Here is a 19,444-nt window from a genome sequence, read left to right as displayed (position 1 = left end):
TGACGTGGGCAAATATTAAGAAAAACACAACAGTTTAATAGAAAAACAAAGAACAAGAAAAACTTTTTTTTGAGTTTATTACCCCCTTTGTATTCACAAACACACTTTTAGTCTGGGATTTGGTAGGCAGAGGCAACACAAATAAGACATATCTGTCCCTCGCAAAAAACAAAAAAAAAACAAAGGAAGATCAGTGTTCAGCCAAAGCCTTCACTTGACTATCAATCATGATGGTTGAGTAAACCCTTGGAGCATCCCGAAGCACAGAAATCCCAGCTGAGTGAACTGCCTAGCTCCTTTTCCAAGAGTCCATTTTGGCGACATTCACATTACCTGCCCAGAATTCTCAGTTTCCAGTACACCGAGGCAGAAGGCAGTTCAAGAGATCCTTGGCTGTTGACTGACAGAAACAAAAACTGTCCATGAAAAGTCAGTGGAGTTTCTTCCTTTACTTCTTCCGCCTCACTTTGGGCTTCTTGACTGGCCTCAGGTAGGGGTTATCGATGCTCTCCTCGTTGACCTTCACTGTTGGCACCACCCCACCAGAGGGCAGTCCGGAGTTCTCCTTATCCGCTCCAGGATCATCCTGCATCAGAAAGATAAAAAAAAGAAGATACGTAGCTCCTTATTGATCCTTATGCAGCACACCACCAGACAGAGACGCCAGTCTACTTATTACTAGGCAACCATTGTACATAAAACACATATGACATAGACACAGTGGATAGCAGATAAGTTAAGTAACTGTTTCTGGAATGACCAAAAAAAAAAAAGGTGTACCATCTGACCCCATGCACTGGTCATACTATAACTGTTCAGAATCTGAACATATCTGGCACCTCTCATTGTGACAAATTTGACAAAATAACTGAATGGCATGCTGTCATGGCATGTTGTGCATTTTAGTCATTGGAACAAAGAGATTAAGGCCAACCTCAGACTTACATTGATGATGTTGCCGTGGTTGTTCTCGCTGTCTGTCTGGTCGTCCTGCTCAGAGGAGTCGGTCTCCTCCAGAGACTGCAGCTCCAGCTCGGATGGGAGTAGGGCACTCAGGTAGGGGATAGAGCTCGGACGGGCCGCAATCACTAGTGGCACACACAGAAAATCCGGTCAGGTTTGTAAAGGCGGACCATCTGTAACAGTTCTGTTATATGAATTATAACCCACATACGGGCAGTGAAGTTTTGCAGATCATCTCAATTTTGAGGTCTGGTAGACAGCTTTGACAAAAACAGCTTTGATAAACTAAACCGAGACAGCTTGTTGAATGCAAACTCAAGGTAATGACAGGATTAAGAGACAAATGCACACAGACAACAACGACGAGCTAGCTAGCTCTAGCCTTCGAATGCATTTCATATGGTCTGGTGAATCCCCTTTTTTTTTTGCCTTGTGGTGTCAGCAATGGAGGCACTAAATCAGCCTTTATTCCATCAGCATACGCACTACTCTTCTACAGCAACACTGATTTAAAAGGCTCTATTCTCAACCAAACCTCGCCCCCTCAACTCAGTACCACTGAGCCAAGGTCCTCAATGTAGGGCTTCCAGTCTCAGTATCCAACTGGGGTTCCTTCAGTGTAACATTTCAAAGTTTAAGATATGGTTCTTTAAAAATAATAAAGATAAATGAATGAATAAATAAATAAATCAATCATGGAAGCGAGCTTACATGGAAAGGCTGTGATGTCGGTCTTGAAAAAGCTCTGGGTCTGTGCTGGGTCCTGGGTCTGTCCGGTCTTGGCCATGAAGCGGGTGAGCGCTCGCTCCACGTCCCTCCGCTGAGAGGCAGCTTTCTCACGGACCACCTGGTAATCCGACACCGGCTCCCGGAACGTCTATGCAAAGGCGATGGTAAAGTATAGTCAGCCAGCAGGCTACTGCACCAGAGCCCTGGTCATGCCTTGGTCAGAGGACATGAGTATTCAGTCTACTCAGGAGCACTGTCGCAAAAGCCTGTATAAACCGTTCTCATTCTTTTAGATGGATATACTCCAGACTTTACCTACGTATTGTTCATTTGTCTTTAATGTGGTGTATCTTTATGCATTTTCTTTTTTAATCTCACTATGAACTTTGGGTCTGCAAAAGGACTAACTGAAAAATTAACATTCAGTGTTGGCATTAGAACTATTGTCAGACTTTAACCATTCAGGGGTGCGTTTTCCAAAATCATAGTTGCTAACCTGTTAGCAATTTAGTTGGTTGGCAATGGGAAATGACATGGCAACCAACAAAGTTTCTAACTTAGTTAGCAACTATGGTTTTGGGAAACGCACCCCAGTACAGTTGGCTAAGCTATACCAATGTGAATTTTAGCTTGAATACACACCGGCGTCTTGATGTACGTGTGAGGATCAGGGAATTCTGGGAAGTGGCTGGGGATATGAGCGGGATGTGAACGCTTCTGTCCAGCAATGAGTGCCTTGGGAATCACAGGTGGATTTGTCACAGGAGCTGTGTAAACAAACATCACAACCGTAACAATCAGGACTTATTTTGTCCTAGAAGGTCAATGAGGTGTTACGTTGTTCTGTATGAGGCAGCCTTCAAGATACACAGAGGATACTTACGTGCAGTTATAACCATTCTCTGGGATCTTTTGGCATACACTGGCAACGTATCCACATTGAAGCCTGTGGGTGAGCAAACGTCTTAGCAACTTAGAGGACGTAAATGTTTCTGACAATTTTCCTACAGGAATGTTGTAGCAAGTGACAGGTTTTATATCCATTAAACTCTTCTCATAATATGAACTATAACTTGCTGAAATGTAGACCTATTGCTGGTCACTTACCCATTTCTATTAGCGTAATCACCACATCCGGCAGCGTGGGCGTGCTTCTGGCTGTGTGCTCACAGTACGCCTTTGCACATCGGCCGATTTCTGTGATGTCTGCAAGGAACAGGAGAAAGGTGAGCGCAGTAGCACAATGAGTGACGCTCATAACGAATAGCTTCAGACATGTTCACTTCAAAAATAGCCGAGTCATGCTGCTCCGAAGATTAAATCTTGACTCAGCTTGAATTGAAGCTGACAAACACAGAAATCTGTTTGGTGCTTCGTGGCCTGAAAATCAGTCACCCCAGGTTTGATTCCCGAACCGAATATTGTGAGTCTCTGTCGGTGTCTCTGAACTTTTTAAACTTTTTGTTTTAATCTGAGAAAGCCCTGGTGAGAGTAATTCCGTATGAGGAGGAGGATGAAGTTCAGACAGAAGTTGTCCCTTACAGCTCTGCATCATCTCTGTGAGTGACTCAACGGCAGCCTTCTCTGCACTCTCATAGCCGCACTCCGTCAGGAGCGAGCTCACCACCACCTGAAGTGTGCGCCGCCGCGCCAGGTAGTAGTTCTCTGCTGGACTGGTTGTTGTCTTGTTGGCACCAGAGCGCTACAGAAGCAGACAGGAGAGAATGTTTTAAAGAGTGCTCAGATTATGATTACGCCCATACACATGCACCCCTACCAATATATACCGATTCCTGGGTAATGTGATGAGCAAACAACTAATTCTCAATTGTCAATTAATTGTATTATAGTAGGCTATTTATTGTATTATAGTAGGCTAAGTACTAGGAGCATCCACATGTCTAATAGAACAGATGCTCTATTTCTGTTTTTTCTCTAACAAACACTGAAACCTCGTGTATTTGCACAACACTGTATATAAAATTAGATGAGATTAGATTAGATTAGAGTCATCCACACTATAACTACTGCACAAGTAAAGTACCAGCACAACGAAATGCAGCAGGCCTAAATGTTTAATGTACTGAAACAGAGCTGAACTGAAAAGCAGATGTTATAAGTCATTATGCTAGAAATTATTATGCTCCAGTATCACACTCACAACAGCACAATACTATACTATTTACATTAAAAAAAAAAAAAAACAGTTATACATCTAAAGCAGCTATACGTCTTAGGATGTTGATTAATTTGCTTTCTCTCAACATGATTATTATTTGCTAATATTTATTATCAAGTACACAGGGTATTCTGATACAACACTAACCAGCAAGTGTGATGACAACAAAGACATTGAAGTGTCTTTGATGAACTGTTCAGCCCACCCACAATCCCTCTGTTTGGCCCATGACAATGGGACAGTGGCAAAAACAAACACATGTCAAAGTATGCCACCTCAATTTGCTAACGTTAATTTAGATTCAAATTTAAAACAATGTATGACACATACTATGATGAAGTAGGGAAGACATTATTAACGTAGCTAGGAAAGGCTACTTAACCTACTTATATCAATATTGGCAAAGTATATCAGTATGTCTAACGTCTTGATAGCCTAAATACAATCAAAGCGATAACCGCACATCATATTATCCTGAATAAAACAAAGAGAAGGCGAACATGGTAACGATAATGCATCGCGTGCCTTCCAAGTTAGCTCGTGTATGGAGGCTAATGTTATACAATAGCAGCTATTTAGCAAGTTATTGATAACGCGTTCTTCTGATGTTCGGTTCCGTTGACAGAAAGCCAAAACCCCTGTATTTAACGTTATACTGGAACGAAAAAGTCAAAGCCATTTTATTATATGGGGATGGCTTCACGTTTAACAGAGGATTGTTGCAGACAGCGCGTTTTTCCTTCTTTCGTTTGGCTAGCTACTGTTAGCTAACGCTGTGATAAAATGCAAGGAAATTATTACGTTTTCTTACCGTTCCTGAATTTAAGGATCCGCTAGCCATTACCGCCGAATCTGCCATCTTCACGACAATGTCTAATCTTGAGATATTTAAGAAACACAGTTCGTATGATGCGTAAACTACATTTTCTACCTCTACAAAGACAGTATTTTCTTCGCGGTGGTAACAACACAAGCAGAGAAATAAGCACATGACGTCACATCCGTGTTTGTACGGTTAGGACTGGACCTGGACTGTCTCACGCATACTGTATATAGATACAGTCTATGGTCTCACGGGATAGACCCTATGGATAGACACAGAGCAAAGTGGTCGCACCGTAGGCTACCATTTACAAATGCACTGTATTTCTCAGAAACTGTTCATTGTACTCTGATCTGTATTGATCCATGAGTGGATGTAATGCAATATTTGAAACAAGTTCATAGTCATTAGCTCTGATCAGTTGTCTGATATACTTCCAGATCTGTTCTAGCCACTGAAACCACTGAATTAGCTCCCTCATTCATTCAAGTCATAGTAAGTGCTGTGCTATGATTTCTCTCTATTTTGTTGAGTGCAGTTGAATCCCCATGATCACAATAAAAAGTCTGTGAAAAACATAGCATGAAAGTGAAGTTGGCCACACACATACATTCAGAATATGTAGGCCCTTTGTGTACCAAACACCCTGCATGCCACTTATTCATGATGCTCGTTTTAAATTGCTGGACCACAAATGCAAAACATATCAGTTATTTATTCAATTTCAGCCAAACAGTTTAATGCAAAAGTACAGTTACTTTAACAATCAGTATTCTACAAAAATATATTTTCTGCTACAGAAAAAAACCTACAACTTGAATATCAGACCATTCAGACACCTATCTAAAGTCAGCACAGAGAAGTTTCAATGTGTTTGTTCGGCTATCAATAGTAGACGTGCTCAGGTGTCAGAAGTAGGCTATTCACTGTGAGCTCAGAAGGAGGACCTGGATGTCTTACTAACAGGTTTGTAGTGTGAAGTCATAATGCATGAAGAATCAGGCACCCTAAATCCTGTGCTTCCAAAACTACTACAACAAACTCCATCCTGTTGTGAGATTGTGTGAAAGAAGACAAAGCATAATGGGGGTAAAATGGAAGACATGACAAAGGAAGAAAAAATAAACAGAAGTAGACAGAGGACACAGAACAGACATAAGTAGGCCTTTCAAACTTTCTCGAAAGGGAAGAGGTGTTTCTGTTGACCACGTTTCTCTCGCTTGCTGCTGCTGGCTTGCTTGGACGCCTCCTCCGGTTCCTCTTGCCTGTTCTGGGGCCAGGAGCTGGCCAGCGAGGGGGCGTTGGCGGACGGTCCACCTCCCTTCCCCTCCTCCTCCGCCTCCTCCTCCTCTCTGAGGACAGGCCGTCCGTCCCTCCCTGCTCCCCCTGTTCAACCCCTGATCGCTGCTGGGCAAGGCCCTGTTGTCCGTAGCGACGCTTGAGTCTCTCCCTGATCAGAAGACCTTTAACCAGCAGAGTCCAGTTTGCCACAGCGCGCTTCTCTCGTTTCTGTTGGAGACACACAGAGGCACACAAAGGCAAGTTAGGGACACACTGTGATGTGCTTTTGGCAAACACATGCGCACACATATTTTAGAAGCATGCCAAAATGAGACCAACTTCCTAGTAAGAAGACTCACAAGAAAATGCTGGCAAATGCAACCACTGCCCCATGGAACTACACAATAAAGTACTTGTGTGTGCAACTGATTTGTTAAATTAGACAGATATATATGGAGTTGGTTTTAATGAACATTTTGCAGGAACACATTATAAATCACAGAAAAACACAAACAATAAACATATTGCTTTCCTATGTCATTCTAAAATGCACACAAGTTTGGTAAATTTAACTTTTTTCCCTGAGCAATATCAAATATGTAGAACTCTGCCAAATAGAATTACTGCACAAAGCCTGAATTAATATTTCAGGAACACGCCAGCAATGTAATTTGCACTGGAATTTCAAGGAATCTCATTTCCATGAAAATCCCTCTCCTGGGGAATGTGCTTCCTTCACTGATTGCATGCATTAACCCCCCCACACACACACACACACACACACACACCCACACACACCTCTATCTCCTTCTTCTGCTGAATCTCTTGCTCATTTTCCCATGCAGCTCTCAAGATTTCCTGATGTTCCTCACAAACAATATATCCATCAGTTCTGAAAAATAAAATGTTCCATTAGTTGCCAGCTGGTTTGACAGCATTTGAACTACCATTAAAGATCATGCAATAGTCTCTGTTTTAAATCTAAATGACTAAGTGCAAAGTTGGGGAGAGAAGCAAAGGATCTCACGCATGTAAACCCATCATGCAGTGTATGCCACTGACCCATCTATGTTTGGTCATGGATGGTATCAACTTTTAACTTTGCCAGTCATTTAGATATTAGGGCCAATGGTCTCTCACCAATTATTTCTTTCACTCATACTTACATTTACATACATTTATTCATTTAGCATTTTTATCCAAAGCGACTTGCATATGTCAATTATATTACAAGGGCAATTGTCCCAGGAGCAACTCGGGGTTAAGTGCCTTGCTCAAGAGCACAACGGTGGAATCCGGGTATTGAACCCATAATTTTTCAGGCTACTGCATGCTAGCCAAGCTCCTTACCCACTACGCTAGGGTTTCTCAACGGGGGCGGTACCGCCTCCTGGGGGGGCGTTCGTACTACCTAGGGGGGCGCTGGGAACGTGAGAGGTTTTTTGTTTTTTTTTACATTTTAAACTTTCATGGTTTTCACATATTTTTGGTGCAAAAATAGGCTACCTGAAATAAATAGGCTATTTTCATTCATGGGTTTCTAACCCCTCTACCGTCCCAGCTACATTTTACTGTTTATCTATGCTCAGTGCCACGGAGTCAGTGGTCATACAGTGCAGTTCGGGCCTGCACACGCCCGGACTCACGTTCCCCAGCCCCAGCTATCGTCATCTCTATAGCCCGTTTTCCGCTCGCTGTTGTTCTGCAGCTGCTCTGAGCGTAGTCTCCACGAAAAGACCGTTGCTAATCCGTTGGATTGTTACGGTGCATATGTTGTTCACGTGATGTGCACTTGATTTTTGTCCATGATAAAATGACACGTCTTGTTGCCTACATTTAATGTGAAAAAAAAAAATCATTACAACCAATGCTGATGTGGTAGTGTTTTTTTTTTTCCAACCAGTCTCCTATTGCTTAGGACATTTTCTTATAATTCCAGAAGAAACCAAAACAGCACAGAAATGGGCTCGTTTTTTTATTTAAGCAATATAGCATGAGTGTGAGTGGCCTAATAGCCCACCCAGGGGTGATTTTTTTTTTTTTTTTAATTGTGTGTGTGTGGGGGCACCAGAGGATCAAAGTAAGGTCAGGGGGGCATTTGCTCAAAAAAGGTTGAGAACCACTGCACTACGCTAACACCACTCACCAAACACCACTACTTACACTGCATGTGAATAACCGCCGTGGAAGTCGAATCCGGTCACTGCTAACGCACAGTCTATTTCCAGCTTCCTGGCCACGCGGTGCAGATTTGGCAAACGCAGGTGAGCACAGCCGATGGGCAACATGCAAGGCTTGAACAAGTACACGTTCCCAAAGTCATTGCGAGGGACCTGTGAAACACACACACACACACACACACACACACACACACACACACACGCACATACATTATGCAAGCCTTCAGCTACACAGAAAGTATCTTAATCCTACAACCACTCGGACACAAAACTCTAAGGCTTTTCTGTGCCTGGTCAGTGTTTTCCTGCTCAAACATGAGCCCTTGAGAAATGCCCCACCTTCCCATCCACAGCCAGGGGAGGCTGGTACTCCTCCGTCTGCCACTCTCCGAACAGTGAGAGGTCCTTCTCCTCCTTTTGCTCGGCCATCGAGCGAGCCTTCCGCGAGCGGTTGGAGAAGCCCTTCACCATCTGGCGCCAGGACAGCAGAGGGGAGAGAAGTCAGAGATGAACAAGGAGGTGCGAGAGGATTAGGGAGGAGGAGAGTTCAAATGCTGTTCTTAAAACTACAAAACCTAAGGCTAGTATGAGCCTATATCCTATATTAGTAAATATGACTCTTTACCTGCCAGTCTTTGTCACAAAGAGACATTCTGTTTAAAAGATTCAGAATTCAACCAATCAAATGGCACCATTATATATTATTTTGAGTAGGCTACAGTAGGAATGATTGAGCACAATACCATGTAGCCCTCATGGCACATATGTGACTTGAGTCAAGAGCAGAATATCCATAGGTTGAAAATATCCATAGGTTGAAAATCGTGTAAATTAAAGTTTTTTTTTTTTTTAATATGGCCCCAAGACAGGAAGGGTGAAATGGTTCAATTAATGGCACATACCTTATAGGGCACTTCTCCAAGACGGACGGTGCGTGCCTCTTTAAGCCATGTGTCTCTGGAATGCAGCGTATGAACACAGTCCCTACACACACACACACACACACACACACACACACACACACACACACACACACACACACATACACATACATTAATACAATCTCACACATCCATGCAGTGTATCCATCACATAGTAAGTGTAACCCACACATCAATGATCATCCAAATACGTTATGAAATACCAGGCTAATTATAAACCCTATAAAGTCTATATACAATGTAGTCTATGAGCATAAAACCATACTAAGCAACTCTGGAAGAATAATCCCTAAATCAAACTGAAGCTTGCGCATTCTTTAAAGGTATCCGCCTACTGCACATCTAAAAGGCTGCTTCCACTTACCTGGAGTAGACAGGCTCCCCCCTGCAGTAGCCCAAGATGGCGGCTGTGGAGGGATACAGGGCCTCGTACTTCAGCAGGTGCCTCTTCAGGGCGTACAGCGGGTGGTTCTTGTACTCCGAGATGGCCGTGGGCAAGGGCTTGCTCAGCAGCCTGGCCTCCAGCTGAGGACACAAAGAGGCACGTCATCCCCAATGAGATATTCTATATGCCCTTTAAGTGTGACATGTGTGTGTATATGAGTGAGTGCGCATGTGCGCGGCTTGTATATTTTTATGTGATTGTGATAAGGTTCTGTGTGTATGTGCATGACATAGTAACTTTGAGGGTTTTGTAAAAAAAAAAGTGTGTGTGTGTGTGAGTGTGTGTGTGTATGAGTGAGTGTGCATGTGTGCGGCTTGTATATTTTTATGTGATTGTGATAAGGTTCTGTGTGTATGTGCATGACATAGTATATAAGGGTTTGAGAAAATAAAGTGTGTGTGTGTGTGTATATGAGTGAGTGCGCATGTGTGCGGCTTGTATATTTTTATGTGATTGTGATAAGGTTCTGTGTGTATGTGCATGACATAGTATATAAGGGTTTGAGAAAATAAAGTGTGTGTGTGTGTGTGTGTCACATGAGTCTAACCTCGTTGTCCTCCTTCTTTTCCCTCTCTGAGTCAGGTGCTTCATAGAACAGCAGCGTCTCGTCCCACCAGTCCCCCTCCACGCGGCGTTTCCGTGACGACGTGAGCCAGGTGGGGTCGTACCTGCTGCTGAGGTCTTTGATGTAGCCGTCGCCATCCACGGCCACCACATAGCTTATGGGCTGCGTGGCCTGACTGGAGCAGCGCTGCACCTGCCCAACCCCCTGCTCCACGTCCACACACACCCACCTGCCCACCTCCTCCAGGTACACCTCTAGCCACTCGTCGTTCCCCTTGCCCTGCCTCCTCTTCCCCCTCTTCTTGCCCATCTCCTCCCCCTCCCCCTCCTCCTCCTCCTCCATCTTCTTCTTCGCCCCACTGGACGTCCTTGGCGCTCGGCCTTTGCCCTTAGCTGCCCCTTTGCCCTTTCCCCCTCGTCCCTTTTGCAGTCCTCCTCTCCTCTGCTCCTGCTCCTCCTCCTCGCTCTCTCCTCCACTGCTCAGCAGGAACTCCTCTTCACTGCCAGCCTCCTCCTCCTCCATCTCCTCGTCACTGCTCTCGTCCTTGTAGCTCACCTTTGAGGCCACGCTGCGTCTCTTTGTGTTTTTCGGACGCTGTCCCGTCCCTTCCTTCTCTCCCGTTCCATCTCGCTTCTTCGGCCGCTTCCCTCCCCTCTCCGTCTTGCTATCCCAGCGGCCTGCGGCCGGACGCTTGGACCCTGGGGACACTTTCGCCTCTGGGGAGCTCATATCCGAGAGGCTTTTTTTAGATGTGCCTGTTTTTTTATCAGCTGCAGACTTGGAGGTTTTAGCTTTGTCCTGCGGAAGGAAATTAAATTAAGTCAGGAATCATATGTTATTACTAAAAAACTTTACCATCCTGTGATACACAAAAGATGTATGAATATAATGTATGATTTGTATAACGGTACTATACAAATATTACACTACACAAATATGCTCTCCATATGTTTGTCAATAAACATGTATCTTGACTCAAACACCGTACAGACATATTTAAATTGGGACAAAACAATATTGTAGAACACATATTGAGATTTCACACATATGTGTGTGATACATGCATATTCCACTTAGACAGGGGGTGCAGCCTTTGGTTGCTAAGGAGACAGGTACCTTGGCAGGGGGCGGTTTGATTGGCAGGGGCTGCAGAGAGAGCACCAGCCTGCAGAACAACTGTAGTGCCCTGAGCACCAACAGGAATAACTACAGAGAGGAGAGGATAGAATGGGTCAGAGGTCAAACCTACAAACCACTACACACCACTACACACCTACTCAGTCAGCATGCCTACTAATGACACCTGAGAAATGCAGTTCTTCAGCATCAGACAAAGACAATAAGGGATCCTTAGATCTAATGTGGCATTCCAGACAACTCGGAGGTCAGATATTTCCTCCCAATTTCATTCCAGACAAACTTGGAGGTCAAGAATTCTGAACTCCTACTTGAAAAAAGTACAATAGAAACGCCACTTGATGTCGGGGTAAGTCGATCTACCCCAACTTGAGCTGGAAGAGGAGCTGGAAGAGTAACTGGTCAAGCAAAACACGACCAATATCATGGGTTAGGGGGCACACTAAAAAATGGAGGAAATGTGTATCTGCAAAGTTTTTAAGCTGCTTTAGGTAAGTGTGTAAGTGTGTACACTCACTAAAAAGAGTGTAAAAGTGGAAATATAACATCCAGTTAAATAAAACTTACTAAAATATACATTACTATTATGTTTGTTTGAAATCTATTACAAAGCTGGGCAGCCTTGAGCAAGGCACCTAACCCCTCACTGCTCCCCGAGCGCCGCTGTTGATGCAGGCAGCTCACTGCGCCGGGATTAGTGTGTGCTTCACCTCACTGTGTGTTCACTGTGTGCTGAGTGTGTTTCACTAATTCACTCAATTGGGTTAAATGCAGAGACCAAATTTCCCTCACAGGATCAAAAGAGTATATATACTTATACTTACTTAAACTAATGTTTGCTTCATCTGCAGTGTACTGAATGTAGATTTCCTGTGTGTGTATCATGCTGGCCACAAAAACACTATTCACATTCACATATTCTACTCAGTCTTACGTGAGTCATCTCCTCATGGTTTCTGGCGGTCAGACTCCCCAGCCTCCTCTCCAGGACCGTCCTCAGCTCCTGGCCTTTCTCCTCGGGAAGCTCCGGGTTCACTGTGAAGGTGGTCCCAAACCTGCCAAGCGGGTGAAGGTGTCAATGTGCTTGTGTTGTGAAGTATGTAAGGCTCTGTACAGACTGTGACAACAAATTTCCCTTGCAAACAGCCAATCAATTAATCAATCAATCAACCAACCAACCAACCAATAGGTGCTATACTTCAAAGGTGGTGTAAATACAGTATACATACATGTCTGCATTAAAGCACAGAGTAGACATATGTGGTGAATGAAAAGATATACTCGTTGGTTTGATCCAACAGAGGACACACAGAAGTTCATATACTATGAGAGACATGCAGAAACTGACAATTCCGCAGGAATAGTACACAAGCTCACTTACCACTTCGACAGGTCATTGAGAAATAGTGTGTCGACCCGATTCGGGTTAACCGCTATGAAGTGGGAGGGCAGTAGTGACAAAGTAATGGCTATGAGATCTGGTTCTCTGCACACACTGTTCCGGAATATTCCATTGGCTAGCAGACACAGCAGATGAACCTGGGACACACAATGCAATACAAGTGTTAAAGTTGCGACAACACAAGAGAAAAATAATAAAGCAGGCCAAACCCAGAACAGAGGTGTAGACTAACCAGAGTGCAAAATACAGAGTAAAAAGAAAATTATAAAAGCTTTTCGTCATTGTATAGACAAATGAATAACAGAGACTTATTGTTGGCAGATCAGAGGCAACTCATCCATAATTTCACTCAAAAGTCCTTATTACATTAACCAGTTATTCAGGGCAGAAGAATCTACCTTGTGCGTGTCTTCTATTAGGTCCTTGTTAAAGCGGTTCATCATGCGACGCAGGTAGTTCTCAAACTCGGTCTTCCTCTTCTCCCTGAAGACACAGGAAATGAGACTGGCTGCTAAAGTGACTTTGGAGAGACTGCAGAGTTATCCGCACTACAAGATAGTGGAAGAAAACTCAGCACAGAGAAGCAGTAAGGCATGGACGAGTTTTATCCTGAGCTTTGGCTATTGATAAACATGTGTCTAGTGTTATCTGCGACATAAGAAAGTGTGAAACTTTTAGGAGTTGTAATATTCCTTTAAAAAAAAAAAAAACTTGAATAATATTTACCAACATACATCCTGACTTTCCAACCCACTATAAACAAGATATCTGCACATTTTTAAAGTATGCATTTAATAACTTTTAAGACCTTTTCAGAACCCGTAAAAAGGAAAAAATATTATCATTACTACGAGTGGTATTAACTTATTCTATGTGAAACCCATAGCACGTCTTCCATCAATGTAGCCTATTAGCTGGAGAGATAGTGCTAAAAGCAGCCATATGACTTATAGTGGGGACTGAAGGCTTCACTAGACCTTGTTCACTAGTCATTGCTGAAATAGTCATTGTTGTGGGATAGGCCAGCAAAATAAACTAACAAACTGTTCCAGATCAAATGTAATGCCCGCCCTCCTACAATTCAATACATTTTAAGACATTTGTAGGCCTTAAATATAAAACACTACTTCAGATGTTTTAAAGACTAACAATCCACGGGGACCCTGTTTAAAATGTATCAGTTAAAACTAGTCCCAAAAAAACTGAAAGGTATAGCAGAAATGACCGCCGCTTTGTGGGGATATGGTGATGTAAGTGAAGTTGGTGTGTGTGTGTGTGTGTTTTACAAGCATGTCATGTTTCTCACTTCTGTTGTCTCTTGCGGGCGATGTCTGGGGTTTCGATCTCAATCTCCACAGGCTGAGACGGAACCGCTGGTTCCACAGGAGCAGCAGGCCCCAACGGCTCTGTGAGCTCTGGGGAGAGGAAGCAGAGGAGGAAGAAGGGAGAGAAAGGAAAGATGAGGATGAAGAGAAGATGGCTGTCAACATAAGATATCCAACCAGACATAAACACAGCAACAACAGACAGACACATAATTGTTACCATAACTACGGGAGGGTCAACAGCATGATATAAACCAGAGATGCCCAGTGAGCGTATCCTTCCTCCCATCTTCATCTTACACACCCTCAAGCCACTGGCAGTCCTGGCTCGTCTCCTGCCCTTGGCAGGCATATTATTTTACATCTCCATTAAACCTGAATGACAATGATGTCTCTTTAATTACGCATCAAGCTCTGTGGGGATGTCTCGTTAATTACGCATCATGCTTTGTGGGGATGTCTCTTAAATTACGCATCATGCTCTGATGTTGCTCATGTTGCGCAAAACCTGCCACTGAACATAGCTATTTACATCTATAGGCTCCAAAAATGTTTTCTTAATTGAACTATTTCTGATATAATAACATTATATAAATAACACACTCAGCATGATAAAGACCCTGCAGGACTGTCACCAACACCTGCCGAAGGTTTGGGAGCACCAGAAGCATGCACCTCTGGCCACCTTAGCCTAGATGACAAAAGCTCACACAGACAAAATGTGCACTGGGAGACAAAATAGCTAATAAAGTGTATAGATGCATATTTGTAAATTCTGCATGCCATTACTTATAACCTGCACCTTCCCTGTCTTGTGTCCCTGTCTAGTCTTCATCTAGACTCACATCAACCATTACCAGTTATTAAAGCTAGTGCACTCTTAAATTGATCATTGTCACGTCTAGCTAAACTAAAAGCCTAATATGAACTAGTCAGCATCTCAATGATTGAGTAGACACACACATTTTGTACAGGGGACACAGTACACCAAAAACGGGGATGGTTCCAGGAAAACAGGGACATCTGGTCACCCTAACACACACACACACACACACACACACACACACACACACACGGTCTGTGTAGCTGACACAAGGGAACAATGACTTGCTAGACAATCTTAATTGAAGTCACATTCACCCCAGCAGAAGAGGACACCTCTAGGAGACACAATGGCCACCCTTCAGGAGTGCAATCAGCACCCACCACAGAGAGAGAACAGGTGAGAGGACACCACTGATGGTGATAATACACACACTCCGACTCTGCACTGACCACATAGCACAGCACAGACACTAACCTTCCACCTCCTCCCAATCGCCATCTTCATCACTGTCATCCTCACACTCCTCATCGTCTTCCTCTTCTTTTTTGGTCTCAGTTTTCTTCACCCCTGATGCAACAGCAACAGCAGGTACAATGAAGTCATCATCATCATCTTCATTGTTGTTATCAGCATCGACATTCATGGTTTCAGGCTCCCTTTTCATTGGCTGGTCCTGGAAGTATTTGCTGGTGTGCTTCTTGGCAGAGGAACTGCCTGCTTTCTTGGAAGTTTGGGATTTGGCTTTGGATTTCTTGGGGACCTCCTTAACCCCATTTTCTGAGAGGAGAAGACCATGCATGGTTACCTATTTTATATAGTCTATGATGGTTACGTATAGGACACACCGACTATGTTTTAGGTACTCTAAAGCCAAAACATGAATACAACTGAACTGATACCTCAGGAGGCTCATATATTGGTTTATTGTAACGCTTTTTCTTTTGTGAATGCACAGCATTTCAGGACATATGCAAGGGCAGTCATGCAGGGGTGCAAGCCAGCTGCAGCACTCGCACCTGCAACCCCCTGACCTAAATTGCCCTGCTAACGTGATACAGTGTGAAAGGGGGATGAATAAATAAGCAATTATGAGTGAATTATTTTCATCAATTTTCTCTCAACTTACCTCACTAACGATGGTGATGTGGACTTAACAAAATATTGTTCTTGTCTGAGTAGGTTAACTTTACCCTTGCACTATGCAAGTCTGGTCGATTAATCTATTGCCATACCGTTACTATTTATAGTCTTAATTTAAAGACGAAATGTGGCAATATCTGTGTACCAGGGTAACGTTAGTGGTTATCAAGGATCAGTTACGTTACCTGCAATCTTCTGAGATATCTTTCCTCTCCCGACTTTGCCCTTTGCTGCTGCTACTTGCTTCAGTTTCTTTGTCGTGTCACTTTTCACAGCAACATCTGCTGGTCCCTTATGTTTGGCCATGCTGACTATCCGATATCACAGTGTATCAGTGGTTGGTCATGGCATACACATAAGTCGCTGGTACTACAGTAACAGGAGAAAACTACATGCACAAGTTGTGTAATGTCATGTCCGCTGGTTATTCAACACACAGCTATCTCATGGAACCTTTGTTGTGTTTTCCGTACTACTCGGTATGCTACAATGGCCCACATAATCTACGTCATATCCGTAGAGGGGCACGTTCAAAACATCATGTTGAAAAGAGTGTAGCGCGAAATAATAATGACAAGTTGCTCGATGGGAGATTCAATTTGAAGGCAAATGTGGTTTTAGCCGTTCTATAATTGCAATGTGCTTAAGAATGTGCAATTGTATTAGATTACTTGCAGTAGTAAAGAAGAAGTAGCCTAGGCCTACTTGAGATTAAGGTGAACTAGCCTAGAAATCTAGACGCACCCTAGCGTTCGGGCTATCTGAAAACATCTGTGTGATGAAAGTGAGGGAGAGCAGAAGAGAACTTCTGATGGCAAATCTGAGGAAAAGTTGGTAAACCACCCTTCTTACCTAATTTGAGGGTGCTGATTCTGAATATTTTATTTACCAAGCTCAATTCTGAGTTTTAAGCCGCATAATCAGCATTTTAACATAAAATAGCTATTTTGCTTATTTTTCCCTAAATTGGGTTTATTTAAAAGTAATCACTAAAACCAAATAAAAGTGTTCTCTAAATACATGTTTGAGCATTAAAGAATCCATACTATAGTTTATTAACGTATTTAATGGGAACATGATTACAGTTAACATGTAATAAACTCGGAAATTCTAATCAAAACACAAACATATCTTTATTGCTAAGATAGTGAGTCACTCATGTGGTGTTTAATGCATTTCAAGTTGCACAGATAACCTTCAACTCAGAATATATCCTACAGTACATATGAACTTAGATAGCGGGAATAAGCCTAATGCCAAACTGCATCTACCGTCAGCAACAACCGAAAAGTAAAAAACATTTTACTTCCAGTAACACTTTGGTATGTGTGCTTGCCTCCATACTTAAGCTTGATTATGTGCTCTTCTAATATGCCATTGAGCAGCATCACTTGTTGGTGGTAGAGCCTCCGATCCTTGACATCTAGAAAACAGAGTGGCTCTGGCATATTGTGTTGTCACGATACCAAAATTATGACTTTGATACAATACCTGCCATAAATATCTTGATACTCGATACTGAAACGATATCCAAATCCTAAAATATCTGGAAAAGAAAGGATTCAGGCCTCCTCCAAGTGTATTGAGTCATTTGTGTTGAATTTGGTGCACTTTTGGTTCTGGGTTTTAAACTTCTAAACTTCCTACATAATTATTATGACCGCCGCTAGCAAAGCTAGCGAAGCGGTCATATAGGGATTGTCAAAGTTTTTTTTTTTTTATTTTTTCGTCATCTACTTCCTGAATTTTTGGTCAACGATACCCGGGACACCGAACCACCGGGGCACATGAAATTTGGTGGGTATGTAGCCCAACTAGACTTTTACGGAAAAATTTTGTTTGGTCCCCGGGGGCCACTCCCCCACCACGCTGGGCCCCCCGAAACCCAAAAAATGCATTTTTTTCTAAATAACTACCTGAACCGTGGCACCGGGGATGAAGAAATTTTTATGGTATGTTGGTCTCAAGGGCCCACATCAACCTAGCCCTAAAAGAATTAAGTTATGTGTACATTTAGTGACTGTACACTCATTGGCCTGTATTTATACACATGACACACACACACACACGTACACCATCATTGGCAATTACAGGGCCGATGGTGGATTAAAGGAAAACCAAATATTCATCATAATAATTTGGCTGCATTTCCACATTGGCACACAGTTTGTCCACCAGATGGCGACGTTGCATGAGGCAATTTTGTTGGAAGTTAATCTAAAGTGGGTTGGAAAGAGACTATGCTTCCTACAAGGACAAGATTGTAGTTTAACGATACATAGGATGATTTCTGCATGACAAATTCCCATTTTTTCTTGAAGGATTAAATCTGAAAACATAGGGTTTTATGTTAATCTTAAGTTATATCAATAGCCTAGAGTAGGTAAAATAATGTTACCATTAGCATCGGTTGAGTGATACGAGGCCAATTTGATTATTGATGTATTTGTAGAAAACCATAAATGCGGTTATAGGCTACCAAGAAAATTGATAACAGCACTAATTGCTTCTTTCGACTGTCATCTCATTTGCTTATAACCATAACCTAGGCTACTAACAGGAGCTAAGTGAGTTAGCCACAACACGCTCGCTAATGCATTGATGGTTTTCTAATGGAAAATATAGGCTACCTGAAAGACAACCTGATGATGCATCCTAAACACCGGGCTGGGACATTAAGCTCAAAGTCTCAAAAAGCATCTGAGTCAACGTTCATTCCCAAACACCCATATAGGCTACTTCAATCCTCTATTTTCAAAGGTGATTCAAGTAAGGAAGAGCATGGCTCAAAGTAAAGTAACTAGGACTGAAACTACATAAATTGGCCAAAGTGAATAATTTGTGTCAACTTCGCCGCAATGTAGATTTATTAACGCACCCGTGATCTACATCTCCATTTAAACCACATGTTTTAGAGCCGCGACGTTGAGAGATGTATCCAGGGCAGGGCTGTACCTACACATATTTGTTGCACGTGCTACAAAAATCATTCTTTGTGATGGATGATTTAGTACCAACGTTACACCGGTCCAATACAGTTTTGCCTATGCCTATACCGTGAGACTGAGACGTTTTTTGTTTGTTCGAAGTGCGTGTTTAGGGTGTGAGAGGGGAGTCGATATGCTTTGATTCCAGCTTGGTAGTAGTAGTCTATGTGATTAAAAAACACGTGTGTGTGTGAAGTATCCAAACAATGATAACGCTTTCATTATGGCTGCTTTAGCCATAGACCTTGAGCTACTGTACAGTGGGTTCCATTTAGAAGTGGCGCTTTCTGTGATTCACACAGCTGCGTGACATGTATTACTACTGATATGCAAAACTATTAACTTTTCGCCAAGAGGTGGCAGCTTAAAGGAGAATTCCGGTGTGATATTGACCTAAAGTGTATTGAAACATGATACCCAGTGTGAACGTATGTCTCATAGCCCATCTCGGCTTGTCCCCTGCACTCCAAAATCTGGCGCTAGTTAGCCGATGCTACCAACAGCTTTTTCAATAGTGGTGC

The 19,444-nt window shown here is 42.9% G+C and overlaps 2 protein-coding genes across 3 annotated transcripts; both read right to left on the bottom strand.

The window, feature by feature from the left end:
• Positions 1-15: 15 nt before the first annotated feature.
• taf8 (TAF8 RNA polymerase II, TATA box binding protein (TBP)-associated factor) lies at positions 16-4,902 on the bottom strand. 2 transcript variants are annotated; one of them, XM_048240664.1, is made up of 9 exons: positions 4,683-4,902; positions 4,019-4,087; positions 3,235-3,394; positions 2,800-2,898; positions 2,576-2,638; positions 2,335-2,459; positions 1,675-1,840; positions 946-1,088; positions 16-586 (listed from the first exon to the last, which is right to left on the bottom strand). In XM_048240664.1, the coding sequence occupies exons 1-9, from the start codon at positions 4,860-4,862 to the stop codon at positions 449-451; spliced, it is 1,143 nt and encodes a 380-aa protein (XP_048096621.1). In that variant the 5' UTR covers positions 4,863-4,902; the 3' UTR covers positions 16-448. The 2 variants fall into 2 exon arrangements, with proteins under 2 accessions (XP_048096621.1, XP_048096623.1); XM_048240666.1 differs by lacking the exon at positions 4,019-4,087 and having other exon boundaries at positions 4,683-4,901.
• An 839-nt stretch (positions 4,903-5,741) lies between these two features.
• Positions 5,742-16,391, bottom strand: xpc (xeroderma pigmentosum, complementation group C). Its single transcript, XM_048240663.1, is given in 15 exon segments — positions 5,742-6,045; positions 6,048-6,203; positions 6,774-6,867; positions 8,139-8,308; positions 8,495-8,626; positions 9,058-9,139; positions 9,461-9,621; positions 10,089-10,904; positions 11,223-11,312; positions 12,178-12,298; positions 12,625-12,782; positions 13,044-13,128; positions 13,952-14,060; positions 15,271-15,573; positions 16,122-16,391. Coding segments are annotated over 15 exon segments (2,781 nt in total). The 5' UTR covers positions 16,243-16,391; the 3' UTR covers positions 5,742-5,862.
• Positions 16,392-19,444: the final 3,053 nt, after the last annotated feature.

Source organism: Alosa alosa, chromosome 4 (assembly GCF_017589495.1).
Source record: "Alosa alosa isolate M-15738 ecotype Scorff River chromosome 4, AALO_Geno_1.1, whole genome shotgun sequence".
Taxonomy (NCBI): domain Eukaryota; kingdom Metazoa; phylum Chordata; class Actinopteri; order Clupeiformes; family Clupeidae; genus Alosa; species Alosa alosa.
This window is presented reverse-complemented; position numbering and strand designations above follow the sequence as displayed.

Bases quoted from the DNA above. Each gene is read 5' to 3' on its own strand.
- taf8 (XM_048240664.1), bottom strand. From the start codon at position 4,862: ATGTGCTTATTTCTCTGCTTGTGTTGTTACCACCGCGAAGAAAATACT. The intron at 2,899-3,234 runs GTAAGGGACAAC...TGTTCCTTGCAG, and splicing joins CACAGAGATGATGCAGAGCT to ACATCACAGAAATCGGCCGA. The intron at 1,089-1,674 runs GTAAGCTCGCTT...GTGTGCCACTAG, and splicing joins CGACATCACAGCCTTTCCAT to TGATTGCGGCCCGTCCGAGC.